Raw genomic sequence first — 22,626 nt, forward strand, 5'->3', positions numbered from 1 at the left:
TCTGATGGATACGTGACGTGAACTTGAATCACACGGCACCCATTATCCCAGCTGTGCCGAGCCACAGTTCAGACCCATTTCACCTGCCTGATCAAGGCACAGGAAGAGACTGGGTCTTGGAGCGTTTCAAGCTGAGATTTAAGTGCATAAAGGTAGTGAAATAGGAACTTGGTGCAGCCTTGCTCTCAGCTGACTCCAGATCCAGCACGGCTTCACCCTTATCTGGGTGAACACTATCTCTCATCTGAGGTTTAATTTTGTTGCTTTCCTTTCCAAAGCCCCCGCTACCCCTTTCTGTGGCTTTTTCCGTGGTGAAGGTGTGCTTTTCTGAGTAGTGTCATCCTCCTAGCATTTTGGGACGAGCCACGTGGTGAAATAGACCAGTGCTGGCTGGTAGGTGGTGCCTAGCACAGAGGTGTTCGGAAACGTTGGTGTCACAGATGGGGGAAAGTGGGAGAGTTGGATCACATCAAATATATTTTAAGACAATTGGTCAAAATTACAGACTGTTTTGGGGTATTTAGGCCTCAGCCTTTTTAGGGGTCTCTTGGTTTCTTGGAAGGTGAGCAGGACCCCAGTATGGTGATAATGGTCCCCTGGTCCATCACTGACACGCTCAGGGGAGCTTGGAAGCTTGCCCTCCTTCCTCTTGCTGCCTGGCCCTTCTGCTGACTTACCCCCAAACTTCACAAGGCTGTAAGCAGGGCCCTGTGCGGGCCCCCCTTCCTGTGAGGGGGGCACATCCCTAGGAAGTGGGTCCCTGACAAGAGACAACTACAGATTTGGCAGTACCAAGGGGACAGGCCTCTGCTTGGTAACCTTGGACAGAGCCAATATATTTTTAAAAATAGTTTTGATTTTTTAAATGAATTTTTATTGGAGTATAGTTTATTTACAATGTTGTGTTATTTTCTGCTGTACAGCAAAGTGATTTAGTTATACCTGTCGTATATCCACTTTTTTAGATTCTTTTCCCGTATAGGTCATTACAGAGTATTGAGTAGAGTTCCCTGTGCTATACAGTAAGTTCTTATTAGTTATCTATTTTATATGTAGTGGTGTGTCAATCCCGGTCTCCCAATTTATCTCCTCCCCTTCCCTCTTGGTAGCCATAAGTTTGTGTTCTACATCTGTGACTTTATTTCTGTTTTGTAAAGTTCATTTGTACCATTTTTTTAGATTCCACATATAAGCGATATATGAAATTTGGCTGACTGACTTCCCTAAGTTTGACAATCTATAGGTCTGTTCTAAAATATTTTGATTTTATTTATTTATTTTTGGCCGTGTTGGGTCTTTGTCGCTGCGTGCGGGCTTTCTCTAGTGGCGTCGAACGGGAGCTACTCTTCGTTGCGGTGCGGGGGCTTCTCATTGCGGTGGCTTCTATTGTTGCAGAGCACGGCCTCTAGGCGCGCGGGCTTCAGTAGTTGTGGCACGCGGGCTCAGTAGTTGTGGCTCGCGGGCTCTAGAGCGCAGGCTCAGTCGTTGTGGCGTACGGGCTTAGTTGCTCCACGGCATGTGGAATCTTCCCGGACTGGGGCTTGAACCTGTGTCCCCAGCATTGGCAGGCAGATTATTTTTTTTTCTTTTGCGGTACGTGGGCCTCTCACTGTTGTGGCCGCTCCCATTGCAGAGCGCAGGCTCCGGACGCGCAGGCTCAGCGACCATGGCTCACAGGCCCAGCCGGTCCGCGGCATGTGGGATCCTCCCCGACCGGGGCACGAACCCGTGTCCCCTGCATCGGCAGGCGGACTCCCAACCACTGCGCCACCAGGGAAGCCCTGGGGCTTGTTTTTAACAGCAGTCATTTTTGGTCCATTGTTATTAAAATGTATATTTAATAGTTTAACAGTAATCAACGCTCTCCTTTAAATACTACTAGAGATTGCTAGGCAAAAATCCATTTGTTTCTGCCCTTCCAGTTTCTGCTTTGCTTTGGTTTTGGTCATTAAGTATTGTTACCTAGCTGCAGCCATCGCAAGAACAAGGACGGGGAGAGGATTATGAGTGATGAACATCTCGACTCTAATTTGCCAAATTAAGCAGTTGGAACTGTTCTTCATTGAATGATGTCTGACTTAACCTCACCTTGGGAACTGGAGCCAAGGTTAATGGTGCGTGTGTGGTGGGCTCTCTGGTGATGGGAAATGCTGTAGGTCACAGTTTCTCTGAAGTGGGACAGGGGACCTGTGGAAGTGTCCTGAACTCATTCCACCATGTGGGAGGGGTTGGGGGCAGGGCTGGGGACTGGGGTGGGCAGTTTGGTGGCGCTTAGGGTCTTTTCCTGGTTAACATTCAGGAAGACAGGAGGTCTGGAAAGAGGAAGGCAGCCTTGCCAGGCAAAATGCAGGCCTGCTAAAGCCTCAGTGGTTGAGGTTCCCTCAGCTACATGCCCAGGAGGTGAAATACAGCTTCAGGCCAGGAGGATCCCTTGCTTTCTTAGTCCGCTTCCCTGTTGCCCTTCCCTTGGCCCTTGCAGGCCACCTGCTCGGGGCAGATTCAACATCTCTCCTAATGTGGTTTAAAAGGGATCCAGGAGATGGGATTCCCAGTGCCCTGCGCTTTTTCTGGGAGGCTGGACTGTTCTCTCCCGAACGTGACTGCAGAGGAGCTGTGGTTTGGGGCTTGCTGGTAATTCACTAGGTCGGAAGGGGAGGAAAAACGTGCTGCATATTTTCCCAGCTTCTCCCGCCCCATGCCATCCATCACCTTCAGGTCACAGCTTGGACTTACTGTGGAGTGGGTTGTGGCCACCTCCCCAAGAGGTCTTGCACTAGGGGCCCTTGCCAAGCACCCACGACTCTCCTGGTTCCTCAAAGTCCCCAGGAAGGAAGAGCCCTCCTGGTGATGCCAGTGGCTCGGGTACTGGTGAAACAGGTGAATGCCCACCTGGATGGAGCGGGTGCTCAGCCAATACCAGAGGGGTGGGTGCCAGAGAGGAAACCTCCTCCCGGCTGCTTTGGGCTTCCCAAGTCAGGTAGATCTTGAGGGTCCTTGGCATGACTGGGTCTCCAGTGGCTTCCCCCAAACGTGTCTGGCCCCAGGCAGTGAGGTGAGAGCGCCCGCCCTTTCCTGGCTCTTCTAGGGGTAGAAAGCCCGCCCCTGAAACTTTTGCGTTCGTAGAGTAGCTTTAAGACTTGCTGCAGCCGATGCTGGTGGCGCGTGTTTAAAATTCTAGTCTTGCTCCCGTGGGCTTCGGCCTCCATCTTCACCTTTAACAACCGAGGGCTGGCGGCGCGGTTCCTTCCCGCTCCGCGCGGAGTTTTGGGCACAAAGAACGCAGAGCCCGCATCACCCCCGGGGGTCCGGATGTGTTTAAAGCGGACCCCGCCTGGAGGCGCGTTTTGGAAGTGGGCACGTGTGCGGTGGGAGCGGGGCGCGATGGGGTGAGGGAGGAGCCAGCCTGTACAGATTTTTCTGGAGGAATCAGACCCACTGTCTCCAGAGCGGCCCTTCCCCAAGTGCGGAACACATTTTTCTTCGAATCCTCTTTGGAAAGGGGATTAGAAGCGTGTTGCGGCCGGTGCGGGGCGACCAGGGTCTCGGCGCGTGTGAGCGGAGTACTGGAGCTCGCTGCCCGCTGCCCCGGGGACCCCGCCTCCGCGCCCTTGGGGACCCTTCCCGGGCGGGGGCGGCAGCGGCATTGGGCCCTGCCGGGGTACGCGGGCCGGCGTTTCCCCGCCTCCCACCGGGCCCGGCCCACCCGAGTCCCAGCTCCCAGCTCGGCCGTCGGGTCCCCGGGCGCGTGGTCGCCTCGACGGCTCCCCCTGCCGGAGCGCCCTGTCCCCACCCCGCACCCAGAGTCTCAGGACTAGTCCCCCCAACTTGTTCTCTGCTGTTAACTAGTCGCGCTGCCGGAACGATGGGATGGGGTTGCCACAGCAACCAGACTGGACGTCACAATCCGGGCATGTCTGCCGCCCCCCCCCCCCCCCCCCCCCTTCTTGCTGCCTGCCGCCGGCGCTGCCGCCACCACCTCGGCCGGCTGCGGGACTCAGGCTGCGGGGCGCGGTGGGCGGAGCAACCCGGGCTTTGCGGGGAGCGGGGCGAAGGCGGCCGAGAGGAAGGGGGTCGAGACGGGGGAGTGGAGGTTTGGGGGGGTGGGGGGGCAGGCGGCCGCCATCTTCTCGCCGAGGCCGCCTCGCCCGCCGCGCGCGCCCGTCCGGCAGCGCACGGGTTAAGGCTGGCACCGCGCCCGGCGGGAGGGGGGGCGCCCACCTCCCCTCCCCCCCGCGCCGGGCATGCGGGGCCCGCTGGGCACCGAGGAGGAGCTGCCGCGGCTGTTCGCGGACGAGATGGAGAACGAGGACGAGATGTCAGGTGAGCGGGGCGCCGGCTGCGCCCGGGGCGGGCGGCGGGGGACGAGGCGACCGGCGGGGCCCCGGGGCTGGACCTCGCGGGCGGCGCTGGCGGCGCGCGGGAAGGGGCGCCGGGCTGCGTTCCCGCCTTGCTGGCGCCGCGCGGCCAAGGGCGCGGGGCTGGGCGAGCGGCGGGGAGCGGCGCGCGGGCCGCCAAGGGCGGGTACGATAGGGGCCACCCTGGCCGCGGCGCGGGCGGAGGACCGCCGGGGGCCTGCGCCGGGCGCCCGAAGCGGGGAGGGGGCGCGGCGCCGCGGGGGTCAGCCCGCGTGCCCTTGAAGGGGGCGGGAATCTCGCTTGGCTGCTGGTGCCGCGCACTCGGCACTCTCGCCCCGCGCCGCGCACCCCTGGCCTCGCGGGGACGGGCGGGGGCAGGAGGGACCAGATACCCGGACCCGGCCGGTCTCGGCCCCGGGGTGGGCTGGGTGGGGCCCGGAGCGGGCGGAGGACGGGACGTGCTAGAGGAGAGGGCGAGCGCCCTGGCTGGGGCGGCTTCCCTCCGGGCCCACGAAAGCTCCGGGGTGAGGCGCGCGGGCTCGGACTCCCGCTCCCCTTACCCGGCCGCCGGGAGCCGTGACTGCCGCTCCCAAGCACTTTGCCCGGGCCGCCGGCGTCTTCCTGGCGCGCCCTAGCGCCGGCCGGCGCCTCCAGCCCGCGGTCGCCCGGCTAGTGGCGTTCCCAGCCCACCCTGCTTTGGCTCCGGGCCCGACTCGCAGGGCCACCGCCCCTGCCCTTGCCACCCCTCTCCAGAATTCAGCAGAAAGAGGGCTTGTGCGTCAGGGGTAGCCTTGCGGGATCATTCTTTACTCAACTGCTCACCGTTTGTTTGGGACGTTTCCCCTCCTGGCACAGCTGGGCAGGGCCTCACCCTGTCAAGCAGCCTTCCTCCTTCCCTTCTGGGGGGCTCTGTCACATCGCAGCTTCCCCGCACCGAGTCATGGCCCCTCCTGGGCTCCTGGGGGACTTGTGGGCGGTGCCGGAGCCCTCCCTGGCCCTGGAGTGGGCTGTCTGGCCCCAGGGGGGAGCATATTCCACAGATTGGCACCTTAACTCCTGTGTGCAGGAGGTGAGAAGGGGAGGACCCAGGGGCGGCAGCTCCTCTCTGCTCTGCCTCTCCTACTGAGGGGCTTCCCAGCAGGCGGCCATGCCCACTGGGGGGTCTCCTCCCCTGCTCACTCGTTTGCTTGCTTTACCAGGGTGACTGGGGCCTCACCCTGCTTTTCAGACAGTGCAGCCAAGTTTGCGAAGAGCCTGCTGGGGTGAGGGGAGTGGGGGTGAGGTGGCCACACATGGGTGGAGTTGCTTGGACAATAGTTGACTGCTACGTGCTGGGGTCCAGGGAATTAGGCCCATTTCCCGGAAGGGAACACAGAGGCCTAGCACAGGCACTGAAACCCATGGCTGTTTTCTACTTAGGAAGCTGGCTCCTTGGTAAAGCTGGTCACTGGCTTCCTCAGTCAGTGGTGCTCGGGGCGTGGCCCTTTGTGGCACTGATGGGGCCAGTGGACAGCTGAACGTTCGTGAACAGACTTATTTCTGGGACTTCACCAACCCCCTGATGGGGTCCCCTTTCCCCCTTTCCCATGCGTTCTGGCTCTCCCTGGTTGTGTCAGGGCTTGGAGGAGAGGGGAGGCGAGGAGGCCAGGGAAGGTGTCCCCGGACTGGCGGGCACCCAGCTCACTCCACTTGGGCCTGGGTCCGAGTCGCCTGCCCACCACCTTTCCTCCCTCCTGCTTGCACCTGTCACTCCAGGGCAGGGCGTGGGGGGGTGGGCTTGGCCCCAGGGCCTCTAAGAAGGCCTCCAAAGTCCCGCAGAGCAGAGACTGCAGCCTGTCCTTCAGCAAGGCCAGGGGCTCCCACCTCCAGAGCACGTCCTGAGCCTCCCCGAGCTGCCAGCTCCTCTCTGTGTCCCTGGTCCAAACCACTGTCCCCTCCGCTGGTCCCCTCCGGCTGGTCCCCTCTAGAGCCTCCTAACCAGTTCTCTCCGACCACGCTCCGCTCAGCAGCCAGGGTCACCTTTGAAAACACAAAGCAAACCCGGACCCCCACGGCTTGGACTGACTGCAAAGTCCCTTTTCTATTCCACCCTCATCTCCACCCCGACCTCCTTGTTCACACTCTGGCCTCCCTGATGCTTCTGGAAGCCCCCAGGCTCCATCCTGCCCTGAACGTTGGCCATGACCCCTGCCAGACCCAAGCTTTCCTCGGCTCACAACTGCCTCCTTCCTGCCGGTTAGGTCTCAGCTCCTGGCTCCAGCGTAGCCCCACCCCTGTCATTCTCAGGCCCATTTTAATGCTTTATTTTCTTCGCAGTGCTTCCCTGGAATATTATCATCAGCTGACTTGTGTCCGTGGGCTCCCGCCTTGGGTGTGACTCCCGCGACCACCCACTGTGCCCGGCACCTAGCACTGTGGGCGCTAGAGAGAGGGTTGTAGTCTCAGTGTCTGAGGGCTGGGGGGTCCCTGGGTCACCCTGGCCTTTGGACGTGATGACAGCCTCGGCCTAGGCCTCGTGTCTCTCCTGAAGTGCTGGCCGCCTGGCCCCCTACCCTCCACTGCGGCCTCCCTGCAGCCGTCAGCCTGAGCTCGTGGCCGTGGCCCACAGGGCTGTAGGGCCAGCAGGTCCCCCAGGTGGCCGATTGTGGATGGGGGAGCCGGTGTGCTGGGAGCTGTCACACTTAAGTTTTCAGTCTGCCGCAGCGGACTCAGTCCTTGTCAGGCCTACTGTCTTCACTCTGCCCGTCCACCTCCCCCCTCAGCAGTGTTCATGTTGCCTCCCGGCCTTTGGTCGGGCAGCTCTCTGGCATTGAGGCGGGTGGTTGAGCCTGCTTGCGGGGGTGGGGGGAGGTGCCCAGCTGCCAGATTCCCCTGGGCGTTCAGAGGGCTAGTCCAAGAGAGGGCTCAAGAGTCAGGTGGCTCCGCCTCTGCTGCTTGTTTGTGGCTGACCTCGGGCAAGCTACCCAGTCCCTCTGCCTCAGTGTCCCCACTTGTGGAATGGGCTGCGGCGTCAGCAACCTCATAGAGGGCTTATTATGAGGACTGATGAGGCAGTGCACGTGGAACAAGTAGGTCACAGTGCCCGGCACGTAATAGGGGCCCAGTAAAGTGTGGCTTGTAGTTACCGCCGTCCAAGGGGAGCAGTTGGCCCGCCTTCCCCAAGGAAATGCTTCTGAGACATGCACCCTCATCCAGTAAGCTGGGGGGCTGGGAGCCTGGGCCAGAGGGGCTGGAGCGAGGGAGGGAGGAGAGGGCCTCAGCATCCCAGGCCTTTTCCCTGCCTTGTAGGCCCAGCCCTTCCTCAGTCCCACACAGAGGGGTGGGTTTCCTAGAGCTGCTGAGCCCATCTTCTCTCCAGGCCAGACAGTGTGACCACTCTGGCACTGGACTGGCCCAGGTCCCCCAGGCCCATCTAGGCTTCTGTGGGCCCAGGGACCAGGAGGGAGGGAGAGCCACGGTTCCTGAAGGTCTGTGCCTTCTTGGTTAGCTCCCCCCACGTTGGGGAGATGTGGGTTCAGGGCATCCCGGGAGCCTGGCCATATTTAATACTGTTTGCCGAGAGGAGGGAGGTAAAGCGGTTATAGCACCCTTTGCCCAGTGGCTTGGCCTGTGGGGTAGTCACCGCATTCTAAAGTGATTTATCATTTCATCAATTCATTCAGTCACCCACCCACTTGTTAATCCATCCACCCATGTATCCACCCTCCCACCAGAACATCTACCCATCCAGCCACAAAACCAACCAGTACACCCACCATACACTGACCAGCCATCCTACCCATTCATCATCTATCCATCCACCCACCCACCTGTCCATTTATTTAATCTGTCCAGTCCTTCCTTCCTTCCATCCATCCTTCCTTCCATGCATCCATCCACCCACCCTCCTATCCATTTATTTAATCTGTCCAGTCCTTCCTTCCTTCCATCCATCCATCCATTGACCCATCCTCCATCCATCCACCCATCCATTTATTTATCTGTCCAGTCCACCTTTCCTTCCTCCCTCCCTCCCTCCATCCCTTCTTTCCTTTCTTCCTTCCATCCATCCATCTTAACCAGTCTCCACCCATCCATTTATTTATCCGTCCAGTCCATCCATCCATCCATCGGTCCGTTTGTCTCTCTGTCCATCCATCCATCATCCATTTGTCTATCCATCCATCCACTCACCCACCCGGCATAGATTTCTTGCATGTCTTCTCTGAGCGAGTATTGAACACAGTACACGGTGTCTGACTTTCTGGGGGTTTTGCAGGTGAAACTTTTGAGACTTCCTGCCTTGTCTCTTTGGCTCTGTCCTTATTTCCTTCCTGTTCTTATTCTCACTTACTCTTTCCCCATGTCTATCCCTTTGTCTGTCTCCAAGTCTGTCAGGCTGTCTTCCCCGAGTCCTTCCTTTTCTCTGTCTGTCTGTCCCTCTCTTTCCCTCTGTTGTCCCCGTCCCCTCCCTCCTGGCCTCTCTTTCCTCCTTTTCCCCAGCCTCCTCCATCCTCACTCTATCCAGGCCCCACTCCCTTAGGGTAAAAACTTCCCCTGTCCTCCGCCCCCACCTGCCTGCCTGCCCGCCTGCCCGTGGTGCTCAGGACTGACGTTTTGTTTGATGAGATGCCAGTGAGGTAGTGTCTGGGTTTTGTTAAATGTCATAAATGAATTATTAATCCTCTCTTGGGCGGGAGTACTGCCCCCCCCCCAGCAATGTCAGTAGAGACCTGTGGTGTGGGGGGCACTCCAAGGACTGATGGGAACCTTAGTCTTGGTGACCCCTCCTTGGCCAGCCCTAGGGTGGCCCTGAGAACCCCTGGCCCAGCAGTGGCCAAACGAGAGCCCACCCCTCCCCCCGCCATCCACTCCTTCAGCCCCGGCCATCCTAGCCCTCCTGAGGCCCTGGGCCCCGCCTGCCACTGCCAGGCACTTAAACTGCATCTCACAGTTTCTAATTCATCACCCCGTGAGAAAGGCAGTCCTCAGCCTATTTATCTTTACATTTTTATTTATTTAATTTTGGCTGCATCGCTCAGCCTGCGGGATCTTAGTTGCCCGACCAGGGATTGAACCTGCGCCCTCAGCAGTGAAAGCACGGAGTCCTGACCACTGGACTGCCGGGGAATTCCCAGTACTCGGCCCATTTCAAGAATGAGGAAGTGGGCTCAGTGGAGAAGGGATTGGGGGCCACCCTGCCAGGAAGGGGTGGTGGTTCGAAGCCTGAGCTCCCTGTCCCTCCTCCTGGCCACCAGGTGGTCTTGTTTCCTGCTTGGGGGAATGGAAGGAGACCCTCTCCACAGGCTTCAGAGAGGATGGTGGACGTCGAGCTGGGTCCCCATCGCTGACAGATTTGCTTACCTTTCCGGACTCGGGTGACGGAGCTCTTGATCCGGCTCCTGGCTGCACCTCCCCAGATCCGTCAGCCACCCCGAATCAGACGACCTACCTCTTCCTTCCACAGTCATACGTTTTTCTTTCGCTCTGATCACCTTGTGTTTGCTAAGTTCCCTGTCCCCAGAGGACAGGGGCAGGGGGTGGGCAGAGCATGGGGACTTGCGGTGGACTAGCCCTGACCCTCCCACCCTGAGGGACCACAGGTGATCTTTCAGACCAGGGGCCGGCCTGAGTCACCTCAGTGTCCCCTGGGCGTGCCTGAGCCTGGCACATGGGCTATGCTGTTTAAATGCTTGTGAAATAAACGTGGGGAAGGTCTGAATTCTGGGAGGGTCCTATACCTGGAGGGAGGGGCAGGTGCGGGGACCACACCTGGGGGTGGGACCCACCTGCCGGGGCTCCATCCTGGCTCTACCACCTGCCGGCTGTGAGACTCAAGTGGGCAAGCGATGAGATCCTCGGAGCCTGTTTCCTTGTCTGCACATGGGGGTGATAATAGTACCGTCTCCCAGAGTTGCTGTGTGGAGTAGATGAATTCATATAAACGAACATATGCTACTTGCTTCGAGCTTGGTGCAGGTGGTAGGTCCTTCCACTGCTATAAGGTGTTTCGCTAAGAAGGGTCCACGCCCCCCGCCCGGGCTGCAGCCTGCGGAGCAGCCTGGGGGTCCCGCAGGGCTAAGCCAGAGTGTGTGCAGCCCCTGGTGAGGGGCTGGGGGAAAGCAGCAGGAGGTGCAGGTGCCTCTCTTTGCCGTCCCCCCCCTTGTCCCCCGTCTCATCTCTGAAGCAGTCTCCCCCCGGCCCTGCCCCAGACCTGGGAGACAGATCAGGGCTAATGGGTCCTAATTCTAGCCCCTCTGGGGGTCGATGGAGCCTCGGGCCCTGGAGGGGCAGGGCTGGTGCGTGAGGGCACGGCCGCCTGGCTGGAAGGGCTGGGGGGCAGCAGGGAGCTGGCAGACAAGGAGTCTTGAGGCCGCTTCCCCTCAGGACCCTCCCCCAGGGCGGGGGGGCTCCCGCCTTACTGGTGGCTGCGTACCCTGAGGAGGCACAGGGCTGGGCTCCGGGAGGGGCCGATGGGCACTGGGAAGGATTGCTTGGCTGTGACTCTCCAGGTCTGGTTTTAGAAGAAGCTCAGGGCTGGTTGCAGAAGAGGGAGGAGGGGGGCAGGGCTGAGTGGGAATCATGGGGGTGTCGGGGAGCAGCGTCACAGGAGGTCAGCCCTGGGTGTCCTCAGGGCCACCAGAAGCCGTGCGGGGGAGGCAGATGGGGGTGGGCAGGGTGGGGTCCCCGTGGTCGTGTGCCAGCTCTGGAAGGGCCCTGGAGGAGGGATTTAACCAGACAGATGGCCCTGGGCCGTGAGGTCTTCTGGGAGTGGAGGAGGGGTCTGTCCAAGGGCAGAGGGCCTGAGGACTTCTCCTCCGAGCCCTGTCCTGGGCGTGGGTTAGGGCTAGAGGTGCCCCTACCTCCTTCCCAGGCAGGGTGGGGCGCAGCCCATGGGAGATCCCAGGCTTCCTTCTAGAACCTCCCATGGCCTCCTGTGCATCCATGGTCTGTGCTGCTGGCCAGTCAGTCTGTGACCGTGTGCTGGGCTGGCCTTCCCAGTCTGGGGACTGCGCTGCTGAGGGGACAGGGGACGTGGGGAGATAGCAGGAGGCGGGAGAGAGAGGCCCCCTCCCGGTTGCATCAGCTGAGCCCGTTACATAACCGAGCTGGGCACGGCCAGCGTGCGGGGGTGGCTTTCCCAGGCGGTCTCTTTGCAGCTCCGGGGGAGGTGGAGGCCGGTGGGAGAGTGGGCAGGCGTGGACGGGCATCTCCTCGTCAGCCTGGCTCCCCGCCAGCCATGTCACTGTCCCCAGAGCCCTCCACTCCAGGATGACTGGGGGTCCCTATGAACGTTTCCAACTGGCCCCGAAATCCTTGCCTCTCCCTTGCCAGGGCTCAGGGGACAGGACGGGCTCGGGTCCTGCTGCCCTAGCCTGGCTCCCCTCAAAGCCTGCCCACGTTAAACCCAGCTTCGGGCCTGCCCTCGCTGCCCGCCCCGTGGGCCGTAGCCCTGGCCAGGGCCACAGCATCTGTGCCCACCACGTGGTCCTGTCCTCAGCCCTGCGCCTGTCTGCCATTCAGGACCGCTGAGCTGGCTTCCCGGGGAAGGCCAGCGCTCAGGCCACCCTCGTGTCACCTGCACGGCAGCTCCCTCACCTGTCTGGAGTTGGTCTCTCTCTGTGTCTGTGTTTGCCTGGCAGGATGGGGAGGGGACTGAGACTTGGGCATGCCCTGTCCCCGTGGACTCCTGGGGGGGCCGGACAAGACAGGGCTAGCACTTGCTTCCTGGGGGGCAGGGCCACAGGCCCCCTGGCAGCCTTGGAGGAGGGCCCTGGGGCAGAGGGGCGCTGAGACAGAGGGTGCAGCCCCCGCCTTCCCTGGGTTGGGGTGTGGTACGTGTGGGAACTGGCCCTCCAGGTGTGGGCGGGACGGGCATTCACTGGGCCACCAGCATCACCAGCGCCCTCTAGCCGCACCCAGAGTGTGGTGATGGGTGCCTTCCCCCTCCCCTCTGGGGACTCTAGGGGGCAGGGTCCCAGGCCCTGGGGTAGACCCCTCTGGAGGATGGGCGATGTTGGAGCGCCCAGGGTGTGTCCAAGCATCTGTGGGTCTGGCGCGTTCAACAGCCAGGATGTTTTACTCTAGAATTTTTAGACTTCCTGGACGGGGTTGGGGGCCTATCATTTAAACCCGATTCAGTGAGGACACTGCCCATTTCCCATATGAAAGTCCCCTGCGTGGCCCTGGGACTTTCTGCCCTCCTAAGGGTCTCCCAGGGTGGCAGCCCCACAGTGGGGTCCCGCTCGAGGCAGACCCCAGACCGAGCGAGACTCCCTGTCGTGTCCCCCCACCCCCGTGCACGTGGGCAGTGAAGGCCGTGGGATGGGGGATAAGCTGCTGGTGTGGAGGGTGGCTGGCTTGTGGACCCCTTTTGTGGACTCTTTGGAGGTTGTGCCGGTGCCTACTGGAAGCTTCCTTCATCCCTGGCAGGCAGATGCATAGCTCTAGTCTGGGTGGCTTGTTCTTGCGGTGTCTTTTTGCTGCCGTCTGCCCCCAAGAGGGCCCTCTCGCTCTCCGCACCCCCAGCCCTGGGGCCTACGTCTGGTCCCAGGAACCCAGGGCTCGTGCCCTTTCTTACCCCTGACTTCCTGGGTGGGAGTTAGGCCCCAGCCACGGGCTCCCTTTGGGGGCAGCAAGAAGCATGTAGCCTGCAGCTTCTTCTAAGATCCCCACGTGACACACCCGCCTGCTCCCCCCAGCCTTTCCAGTGCGTGAAGGAATGAGGATTCAGGAAAGGCGGGCAGCTTCTAGAAAACCCACCTCTCTGTGGACCGTCACATCGTCCCGAGCGCCCAGCGGAGTGTGTTTGGCATCCTGCTGTGTGTGTCCGGGTACCTGTGACGGGGAGTGGGCCTGGCAGGTGCGGGTGGGGACCAGGCAGCGGGGGCAGTGTGGTCCTCGAATCCCCATTAAGGGGAGCCCTGACATCCCCCGCGCTGGTCTCTCCTCCAAGCTCCCGGGCGCTTGCTCCAAGGCACCAGGTGGTCCCAGGGGGATGTGACCTGTACGTCCCTGTCATCCTGCACTCACAGGCTCTCTCCTGGCCACGCCGTGGCCCTCTGGAGGGCGGAGGTGGGCCTCGACCCCTCCCTGGGCCAGCTGGAGATGGCTTTGTGACTCCGTGGGGCTGCTTTCTCCCTGGGGAGCCGTGTCCACAAGGCCTCTTACTTGGTCATTCGTTGTTTTTTTTTTAAATTTTTAAAATCTGTTTTATTTTATTTATTTATTTTTGGCTGTGTTGGGTCTTCGTTGCTGCGGCGCGGGCTTTTCTCTAGTTGTGGCGAGCGGGGGGGGGCTACTCTTCATTGCGGTGCGCGGGCTTCTCACTGCGGTGGCTTCTCTTGTGGAGCACGGGCTCTAGGCACACAGGCTCAGTAGTTGTGGCCCGCGGGCTCTAGAGCGCAGGCTCAGTAGTTGTGGCGCATGGGCTTAGTTGCTCTGCGGCATGTGGGATCTTCCCGGACCAGGGCTTGAACCCGTGTCCTCTGCATTGGCAGGTGGATTCTTAACCACTGCGCCACCAGGGAAGCCCTGGTCGTTTGTTTTTGCTTCAGTTTCCCAAGCACTGTCATAGCAGGGTAGGTGGTTATTGTTCCATTTTACAGGTTGAGAGGAGGAGAGGCCCAGAGAGGTGGGGTGATGTGACACAGCCCAAGGGGCTGGGGTTCCACTCCGCGGGTCTGGGGGTGGCTTTGAGGGGTTGGAGCAGGGGAACTAGATGGAGAAGGCGGGGAGGGGTGGGGATGGGCTGGGGAGGGCAGGGTGGCCGTGATCCGGCACAGTTGGGTGGCAGAGGAACTGACTGTCCCAGCGGGCCCTGCCTCTCACTCTGTGTCCCTGGGGGTCTTCCTGAAGGAAGCAGCGGAGTAACCCCCTCCCCCTTCTGATTCTTCCAGAAGAAGAAGATGGTGGCCTTGAAGGCTTCGATGACTTTTTCCCTGAGGAGCCCGTGAGCCTTCCCAAGAAGAAGAAGTCCAAGAAGCTCAAGGACAACAGGTCCAAAGGGACGAGGAAGAAGAAAGAGGTGAGTGGGGCTGGGCCACGCGGGCGTCCTGACTGCTCCTCCTGGGCCTGTGGAGAAAGACGTGGGCTCCCGGGACCATCTGGCAGAGGGGTGCCTCCTGAGAGCTGAGCCTGAGTGAGAAACACCAAAACCAGTGTCTGGTGTGGGCAGCGTCCCCACGGACACCTGCCCCGAGATGTATCTCAAGTGTCCTGTCCTTTTTTTTTCTTTTTTTTTTTTTTGGCCGCACAGCACGGCTTGCGGGATCTTAGTTTCCTGACCAGGGATTGAACCCGGGCCACGGCAGTGAGAGTACGGAGTCCTAAGCACTGGACCGCCAGGGAATTCCCAAGTGTACTTTTTTATTTTTGGCTGCGTTGGGTCTTCGTAGCTGCGCGCGAGCTTTCTCTAGTTGTGGCGAGTGGGGGCTACTCTTTGTTGAGGTGCGCGGGCTTCTCATTGCGGTGGCTTCTCGTTGTGGAGCACGGGCTCTAGGCGCGTGGGCTTCAGTAGTTGCGGCACGCGGGCTCAGTAGTTGTGGCTCACAGGCTCTAGAGCGCAGGCTCAGTAGTTGTGGCACACGGGCTTTGGTGCTCTGCGGCATGTGGGATCTTCCCGGACCAGGGCTCGAACCCGTGTCCCCTGCACTGGCAGGCGGATGCTTAACCACTGCACCAGCAGGGAAGTCCCTACTGTGTTCTTAAACACGGTGTGCTGGGGTGTTTATTCTTTTCTCCTTGGTGTCTGTCCTGGGCCATGACAACATGGGGTCCCCGGCGCTCCCTCCCCTTCACTGGAGGCCCCTATTCCCGCTTGCACCTGTGTCCACTGCCTCTGTGCTCTTGGTGGTGCCTTCCGCTACCCGCTCCGTATCTGCCTCCTGCCAGCTGTCTGTCCCTCTGGTTTGCTGCTTCCAACCTGTTGTGAGTTGGAATCCTGGTGAGCAAGATACAAATGGGAGAAGAGTAAGGAGACCCCGGTGAGGGATGGGTCTCCTATGAGTAACTCGTGTGAGCATTTCTAGAATGCCCCGCGTGGACTCACTTCATCCTCAACAACAACCTTGGGAGTCGGGGGCAGGGATGGTCATCACCACCCGACAGAGGGGGAAACCAGGGCTGCCTCTTAGCTTAAAGCCCTCGGCGCTTGGAGGGGACGGTCATAGGGTCATAGGGCAACGTGGGGACTCCCGTCTCTCACCTTGTGAGAGCTGCCACCTCTCCTCGGCGTCACTCGATCCTTCCGGTGGCTTTATGGGGAGGGGCTGGTGTGCACCTTGCTTTCCAGATGAGGCTCAGAGATGAACTTGCCAGGGGTCACAGCAACACAGCTGAGATCTGGCCCTGGGGATGTCCGGCTGCCCCCAGCCCCCCAGCCTGGTCCTCCCCTGGCCCGCCTGCTCCGAGGGGAAGCGCTGTCGGCCCTCTGGCCTTCTCGCCTCCCCTGCCCAGAGGAGACCCACCTGGCCCAGCCTCAGAGGGGAGGCGGTCGGGGGGTGTCATCGCCCTCGGTGGCCCCGGGACAGAGTAGCAGTGTGTGTGTGGGGGTGCCCTGTGGAGATGTTCTGACGTGGCCTCAAAGGCCGCCGTGGGCCTCTGGCTCGTCCCCTGCAAGGCTTTGTGCAGAGGGGGCCGTGGTATGACTTAACTCTGGAGGGTCCCCAAACAGGCTGCGGGGGCAGGAGGGAGGAGACTCCTGAGGACAAAGGGCCTGTGATGGTGGGCAGGCGATGGGTGGTGGAGTTTCTTCCCCACATCTCCCCAGGCCACTGCCCACACCTGTCTGAGCCTTGCTTCTGTGTCTGTAGTAAGGGGAGCATCACCTATCCACACCCGCCTGCTTGTTTGGGGGCAAATCAGATATGGGCCACCAGGGCGTCTTCACATGAGAGGTGCCACGGGGAAGGCCAGTGGCCCTCGGGGGCATCCAGGGTGTCAGCCTGCAAGCGTCTGGAGGGCAGGGCCTGCCCTGGGCGGTGCCCCGGGTCCCCATAGTGGTTGGCCCCGGGCTGGCCTGCCTGGAGCTCAGGGACTGGGGCAGGGAGGTGTCAGCCGCACCTCCTCCAGCTGGAACCACGCAGGTACATCCTGCCTGTGTTCTCTGGTGAGCTTGGGGTCAGCATTTCTTACCAGGTCCGCCCCCTGTTCGGCTCTCCTGGCTCCCGGGAAGGACCTCCTTAGGACAGCTGCCCTGTCCAGGCTCCTGGCCAAAGCTGCCCCGAAGCCTCTCCCTGCCCGCTTGCGGCCACACCCGGCTGTCCGTCTCCTCTGGCGCGCATAGACGACCCTTTCTCCCCCCAGAGGGACCCTGAGCCTCCTCCGAGCCCAGCACTGCCCCTGTCCGATGCCACCCTCCATCTCTGCTGCCCCTCAGCTTTCTCCTCACTGCCTGGGCTCCTGGCATCCTTCCAGGATTGACAGGTCTATACCCTCCCGGGACACCCCACCCCTAACCCCGCGGCTGGTACGTGGGCTGCATGTGGGCAGGTTGTGAGCTGCCGCTTCCTGTCCCCGTTATCCAGGAGGGGCAGTGGAGGCAGGAGAGGGGAAGGGGGGGTGGCCCGTGCCTGGAGGCTCCCCCAACTCCCCCGAGGGAGGTGCTGTGAACCGGGTCCCCCTGCTGTGGGGAGGGGGCTCCGAATTCCCTGCTGCAGCTCCCCCCAGCCCCTCCCGCACCCTGGCCCGCAGGTCTGTCTTTGTTGGGGGCAGAGATTAGATGGCTCAGGGCCGGCGGGGCCCTGGGATGCAGGGGCCGACTTCCCGGTTGAAGCTCTGAAATCTTGGCTCTGTTGTGGCCGCTGCTGTCAGCCCTCAGACCTGATGCTCTGTGGATGCGGGGCGGAGGCAGATTCTAGGGTCCCGGGGGATGGGGGCATCCCGCGCAAGCACCTTCTCCCCAGCGATTTCTCTCCCTCTCCTGAAGCTTCTTTCTTGGGAACTGGGAGGGAGGCTCTCGTCTCTCACTGCTGTGGTCTGAGCATGGCCTCTGTGCTGTATCCATCTCTTCCTGGGTCTCCCTTGCCCTCCTTCTCCCTCCTCTGCATGTCTTCTCCGCCCACCTCTTCTTTCCGCACCCCCCCCCTTCCTCTCTCCTCCTCTCCTCCATTCCACTCTCCCTCCCCTCACTTCCTCTCCCTCTCTCCTTCCTCTCTCTACTGAGATGCAGTTCCTGGATCTCAAAGGAGATGGAGGCCAGGGTAGACTGGAGGGCCCCGCAGATGACCGGGCGCTGCCAGCCAGACCGCCAAGGTGGCCCTCGGGCCACTGTTGCGCCCTCCCCAGCATTGCTGAGAGTCTGGCTTGGCAGCTCTCAGATGTCAGCAGTCTGAGCCAGAGAGCAGGGTCCTGGCCGCCATGTGCACACTGCCCGCCCGCCCGCCTGCAGAGCCCAGTCCTCGGGATGTGGGGAGGGGAATGTCACCCCTTTTCTCCTTTTCATCTCCAACCAGGTGGCCCCAACACAAGGCGCTGGGTGGAGGGAGCAGAGGGCCCCCGGTGGTGGAACCCATGTAGCGGCAGGTTTTTTGGGGGTGGGGTGGAGGGACAGGCAGCAAGTCGTGAATTCTGATTTACATAAAATAACCGGGGCTTCGGCCGGAACCTGAGCATATGCAGATGAAGCTCCTTGTCAGACCCAGCGCAGGAGGGAGAAAGGATTTCAACCTGTGCTGCAGCGGTTACCATAGCAACCAATTATTCAGTGCTAAATTATAACTGTTTATAACACTCGTGAATGGGAAGGCTCATATTTCATTCTTTCTTTTTCCCTCTCAGTCTCGAAGGACCCCAAATTGAGAATGACCAACTCTCTGAGTCCTTCCTTTTGAGTTTAAATGCCTGCTTTTTAGAGAGATGTGGTGTGTGCTGAGTGCTGGGCATAGAGGGAAGGGAGAGAGGGATGCGAGGCCTGGATCGAAAGACATCTGCAGAGCTGGGGGAGGAAGGGTGGGCATAGACTGCCCGCTCGGGGTCCCCAGGGCCTTCACGGGTGGCACGCTGTGCCTTCAGTGGGCCCGGGGCTCAGGGCAGAGACCCCTCCTCCCTACCCCCAGTTCCTCGCATACTCAGCCTGGGTGTAGGATTGAAGGCAGCTTTGCAGATGGGTTCTGTTGGGACTCCAAGTTCCCTTAGATCCTTCTGCCATCCAGGGTGTCCCCTATAGTCCTGCCCGGGGCTGCTGCAGCCCAGAGGGCACAGCATCAGGGTCACAGCCCCAGCTGGTCCTGATGTTCAGAGCCCACCCACAGTGTGGCTCGGGGCTCAGCTTGGTTCGGGGCTTTATTAGGGCATTTTTGCTCTGTGCCTGTGTCTCCTCCCTGAGTGTGGCTTGGCCCGCACTCTCCCCTGTAAGTTTCGAGATACCGAATGGTGAGCCTACTCCTGGTTCCTGGTCATTCCTCCCCTTCTTGCACTGGCCGACCTGCATCCCTCCAGGTCCTGCTGTTGGGTCACTCCTCTTCGAGTTGTTTTCAGAACCACTCGCTGCCCTTCCGCTTGCCCCTTTCTCTGCAAGGGAAGATTTTGGAATAACAGAACACAGAAAAAAGGAGGCCCTGGTCTAGATGTGTCCAAACAGCTGGATACAGAGAGGCGCTGTGGGTACAGACTGATTGTACCATCGGGAAAACCATCTCCAAAGACCTGTCCTGCACCCCGCCCTCCACCAGCCTCCCGGGTGGGCAGGGGGGCTTGGACGAGATCGGGATGCAGGTGGGGGAGAAGGCAGGGCAGAGAGGGGATCAGGGAATGGGCGGGGAGCCGGGGAATTGAGGAATCTGCCTTCTCCTTGGCCAGGCTTTCCCCGGTGCAGGTAGACAGGGCAGGGAGGGGTCTGCGCCTTCCCTGAAACGAGGGGCTGCCGTCATTGTCGTCCCGCGCTGGGCCGCAGGGGCGCTGACTGTCCTGCTGGGCCGCAGGGGCGCTGACTGTCCTGCTGGGCCGCAGGGGCGCTGACTGTCCTGCTGTAGCTCCGGCTCATTCCTCGAGAAGAAACGTTGCCCTCCTGTCCCCCCACTTAGCCCCGGAGTGGCTGCTGGACTAACACACTCCTGGCAGTGCACAGCTTGGGGCCTTCTGCCAGACGTGCCCCCCCCGCCCCCCCCCCCCCCCCCCCACCACTGTGCACACGCACCGACAGGGCGTCTGCTGGAGGCGCCTTCCCCGCCCTCCCTGGAGACCTCCAGCTCCCTCTGGGCCCTGCGTTCAGAGCTGTGCTGGCCACTCCCCACCTCTCCTGCACTTGGGATGTGGCGTGCAGGCTCCCCAGCAGACACTCAGGGCACCTCCCCCTCAGGTGCGGTCACACAGCCCCTTCTGGGCGTCCTGCTGCCCGTCTGCACTGTAGTTGCTGCCCAGCTGCAGGCACTGTCCGTGCACTTGGCTTTAGTCCAGCCCCGATTTGCAGACACGAGGTGGGATGAGGCTCGTGTCCTCCGGTTTGTGGTCCTGGCTGCGTCTTCAGCTTCCGAGCAGAGTCGGGGGTATCATGGGTACTTGGGACTCTCCTACTTCAAAATGCTTAAGGCCTTCTCTCTCACGTTATCTCCTTTGTTCCTCTTACCGCCCTGTATAGCACCCCCATTTCACACACAAGGAGGCTGAGGTCAGGATGCTGCAGTGACTTTTTGCCCAATTCCGGACTAGCAAGGGTCAGAGCTCCGAGACAGTCTGTGTCCTGCAGCCTCCCCAGGGAGCCCCCGGACCCACCGTGGGTCCTCCTGTCTCTTCCCTGCTCTGGTTCGCGGGGTCCCCAGGGCAGCTGAGGGCCAGCCCCACGGCCCTCCCTCGGCGGGCCCCACAGCCTCTGTCCGCGGTGCTGAAGCCTGTGGCACTTCCCTCCTCCCATCCTTACCTGTGCGGGGGTGTGGCTGGGATAGAGCCTGTCTCTCAGGTCTATCGAAGGGTGCTCTTTCCAAGCTGGCCAAACGCTACATCCTTGGGGGAAATGGACATCCCTGTCTGACCCCTGCCTCCCCAGAGGACCGAGGCAGGGCTGGGAGCTGTGGCCATGAGCCCTGGGAACGGGATCGCGTGCAAGGCTGTCCTGCCCTGGGCAGGCTCCGGCAGCAGCCAGGAGCGGCGCACTGCCCCTGGAGCCCGCCCGGTGTGGCCGACCGAGTCAGTATTCCGGGAAGGCCCAGAGGCTCTGCTGCCTGCCAGCCACCAGCCAGCACACTGACTCAGCGGCTTAACGGGCATAAAAGGTTTGGGAGCCGAGCAGCAGGAGAGTCAGGAAGTGCAGGGACCCCACGGGTGGGTCCTTTCCCAGCTGTGTCTCAGGAAGAGTCTGCCTCCTGGGAAAGACTCTCAACTCCACGGTGCGGCTGGAAAGGGCAGAGTGGGCGGGGGGGCCTTCCAAGACAGACCCACTGCCCTTGCTGCCCTCCTTCTCTGCATCTGCTCCCTCCCCTGCCCCCTTCCTTCCTCTCCCTCCTCCCCGCCTTTCTCCTCGCTCTCCACCTCCTCTTTTGCCTCCCTCCCTCATTGCTCCTTCCGGAGCTCACATCCTTCATTTCTCCAGTTCTTTCTTCATCTCTTCCGTGCCTCTCTTTGCCGCCTCTAAACCGCCGGCATGAAGATGCCAAGTGTCATCTTCATTGGCGCATCCGTGCCTGGCCTCTCCTGCAGACCCAGGCCGGGAGGGGCCTAATCAGCCTGCTTGCCTCTTGAAAAGCCCCGAATACACAGCTTTCTCAGCTTTCTCGCAGGGGCAGCGCCTTTCTGATGGGGATGCTCTGTCTGTAAACACCCTTATCTCCATATAAATGGGCCATTTTCTGCCTGTACGGATGGAAACTGAATTGAGGAAACCAAGCTTAAGAGCTGCCTCAATTACTTTGTCGCATATTGAGATGAGCAGCCAGGGTTCCGGCGGTGGGGAAGGTGGGCTCGTGCCCTAGCAGCGTCCGGAGAGCGCACAGGCAGATGAAACTGGGACGTGCTCTCTGTGTTAATCACAGGTTTCACTTGACACACACGACTCCATAGGATGCAAAGATGAACAGAGAGGAGAGGATCTGGGAGCCGGGGCGGAAGTTGGGGGCTCTTCTCCAGCGTGGACCGCATTTTGGTTTTTGGCTCTGGGCATGATATCCTCTCTACGAGCGCCTGGGTCCGAGTGCCGTCGCTGACACGCGATACAGTCCCAAAGCCCATAGAAACCTGAAACAGGGCCGTCTAAGCGGGCTGCACTGAGCTTGCCTGGTGGGGGCGTGTGTCTTCACCCGAGGCCTCGACTCACCTGCACAGCACCATTTGTCACCAACCAGTCATTGGGGACGAGACCCTTACCCCGTGCTGGCTCAGGGCAGCCCCTCTGTCTGGGATTTAGTGGTCTGGTGGGTGAGACTCTGCCAGGAGGCCGCTCTCAGGGCAGTGCTGCTGCCTGGGACTCTGCATTTTCTTTGGGCCCCTGTTGTTCTCACCGTCCACCTTTCTCTTCCAGGGGAGCAATGATGAGCTGTCGGAAAATGAAGAGGATCTGGAAGAGAAGTCGGACAGTGAGGGCAGCGACTACTCCCCAAATAAAAAGAAGAAGAAAAAACTCAAGGACAAGAAGGAGAAAAAAGCCAAGCGAAAAAAGAAAGATGATGATGAGGACGACAACGATGACGGATGCCTCAAGGTAACCCTGACGCCTGGCTGGGGGACCCTGCTTGGACGAGCTGAGCCTCCTGCTGTCAGCTCCCTGCCCTGCAGGAGCCCCTGTGGGCAAAGGACCAGAGCATCCTTTCCCACGAAGGGCCGTCGGGGCAGATGGGTGTGTGTGTGTGAGTGCACGCGCAGGAAGGTTGGACACGACTTTGTGAGAAATACCGTAGCCACAGGTCTCGGAGACACATTAGAAATAACAGTGGATGGCACTCAGGAGTTTGGGGAAGAAGTCGTGCGGCCTCTTGCTGATGTATTGTCCGCTGTTTGCCCAGCTTGAGCGGTCAGCCGTTTCTGAGGAGAGCGATGGTCTGAACTCAAGTTTGGTGTCAGGAACCTCTTGGTCGGAGCAGTTTGGGAGACTAAAACAAATGGAGCTTTCGCTAAGAAGAAGTGGCTGGACAGCTCCGCTTATGGTGGAAGGGGGCCTTAGCACGTGTTCCGAAATTCATCCCACGTGGGCACCCAGGAGAGTGTCCCAGGGAACGAGAGTCATGGAAGCTATAGCGATGGGCCTGCAGCTCTCCCCTGGGGAGAAGCCTCTTCCCGGTGAAAGTGGGGCATGATGTGGCCCCTGGAATGTCAAGGCCGCTCCTTGCGGGGGGGTGCTCCGCGGGGGTGGGGGGAGGGGCCGAGG

The 22,626-nt window shown here is 60.7% G+C and overlaps 1 protein-coding gene across 3 annotated transcripts in view; it reads left to right on the plus strand.

The window, feature by feature from the left end:
* The first annotated feature begins 4,130 nt into the window (after window positions 1–4,130).
* CHD5 (chromodomain helicase DNA binding protein 5) overlaps window positions 4,131–22,626 on the plus strand; it is a 66,050-nt gene continuing 47,554 nt past the window's right edge. For 2 of the 3 annotated variants that reach the window (XM_027110377.1, XM_027110378.1), the window contains exons 1-3: window positions 4,156–4,320; window positions 14,234–14,361; window positions 21,784–21,963. In XM_027110377.1, the coding sequence (XP_026966178.1) occupies window positions 4,242–4,320; window positions 14,234–14,361; window positions 21,784–21,963 (387 nt within the window). In that variant the 5' untranslated portion in view covers window positions 4,156–4,241. Of the gene's footprint in view, window positions 4,321–14,233; window positions 14,362–21,783; window positions 21,964–22,626 lie in introns of all 3 variants that reach the window. The other variant, XM_027110379.1, reaches the window with a different exon arrangement.

Source organism: Aethalodelphis obliquidens, unplaced genomic scaffold, assembly GCF_003676395.1.
Source record: "Aethalodelphis obliquidens isolate GAN/ISIS:26980383/991018 unplaced genomic scaffold, ASM367639v1 scaffold9, whole genome shotgun sequence".
Taxonomy (NCBI): domain Eukaryota; kingdom Metazoa; phylum Chordata; class Mammalia; order Artiodactyla; family Delphinidae; genus Aethalodelphis; species Aethalodelphis obliquidens.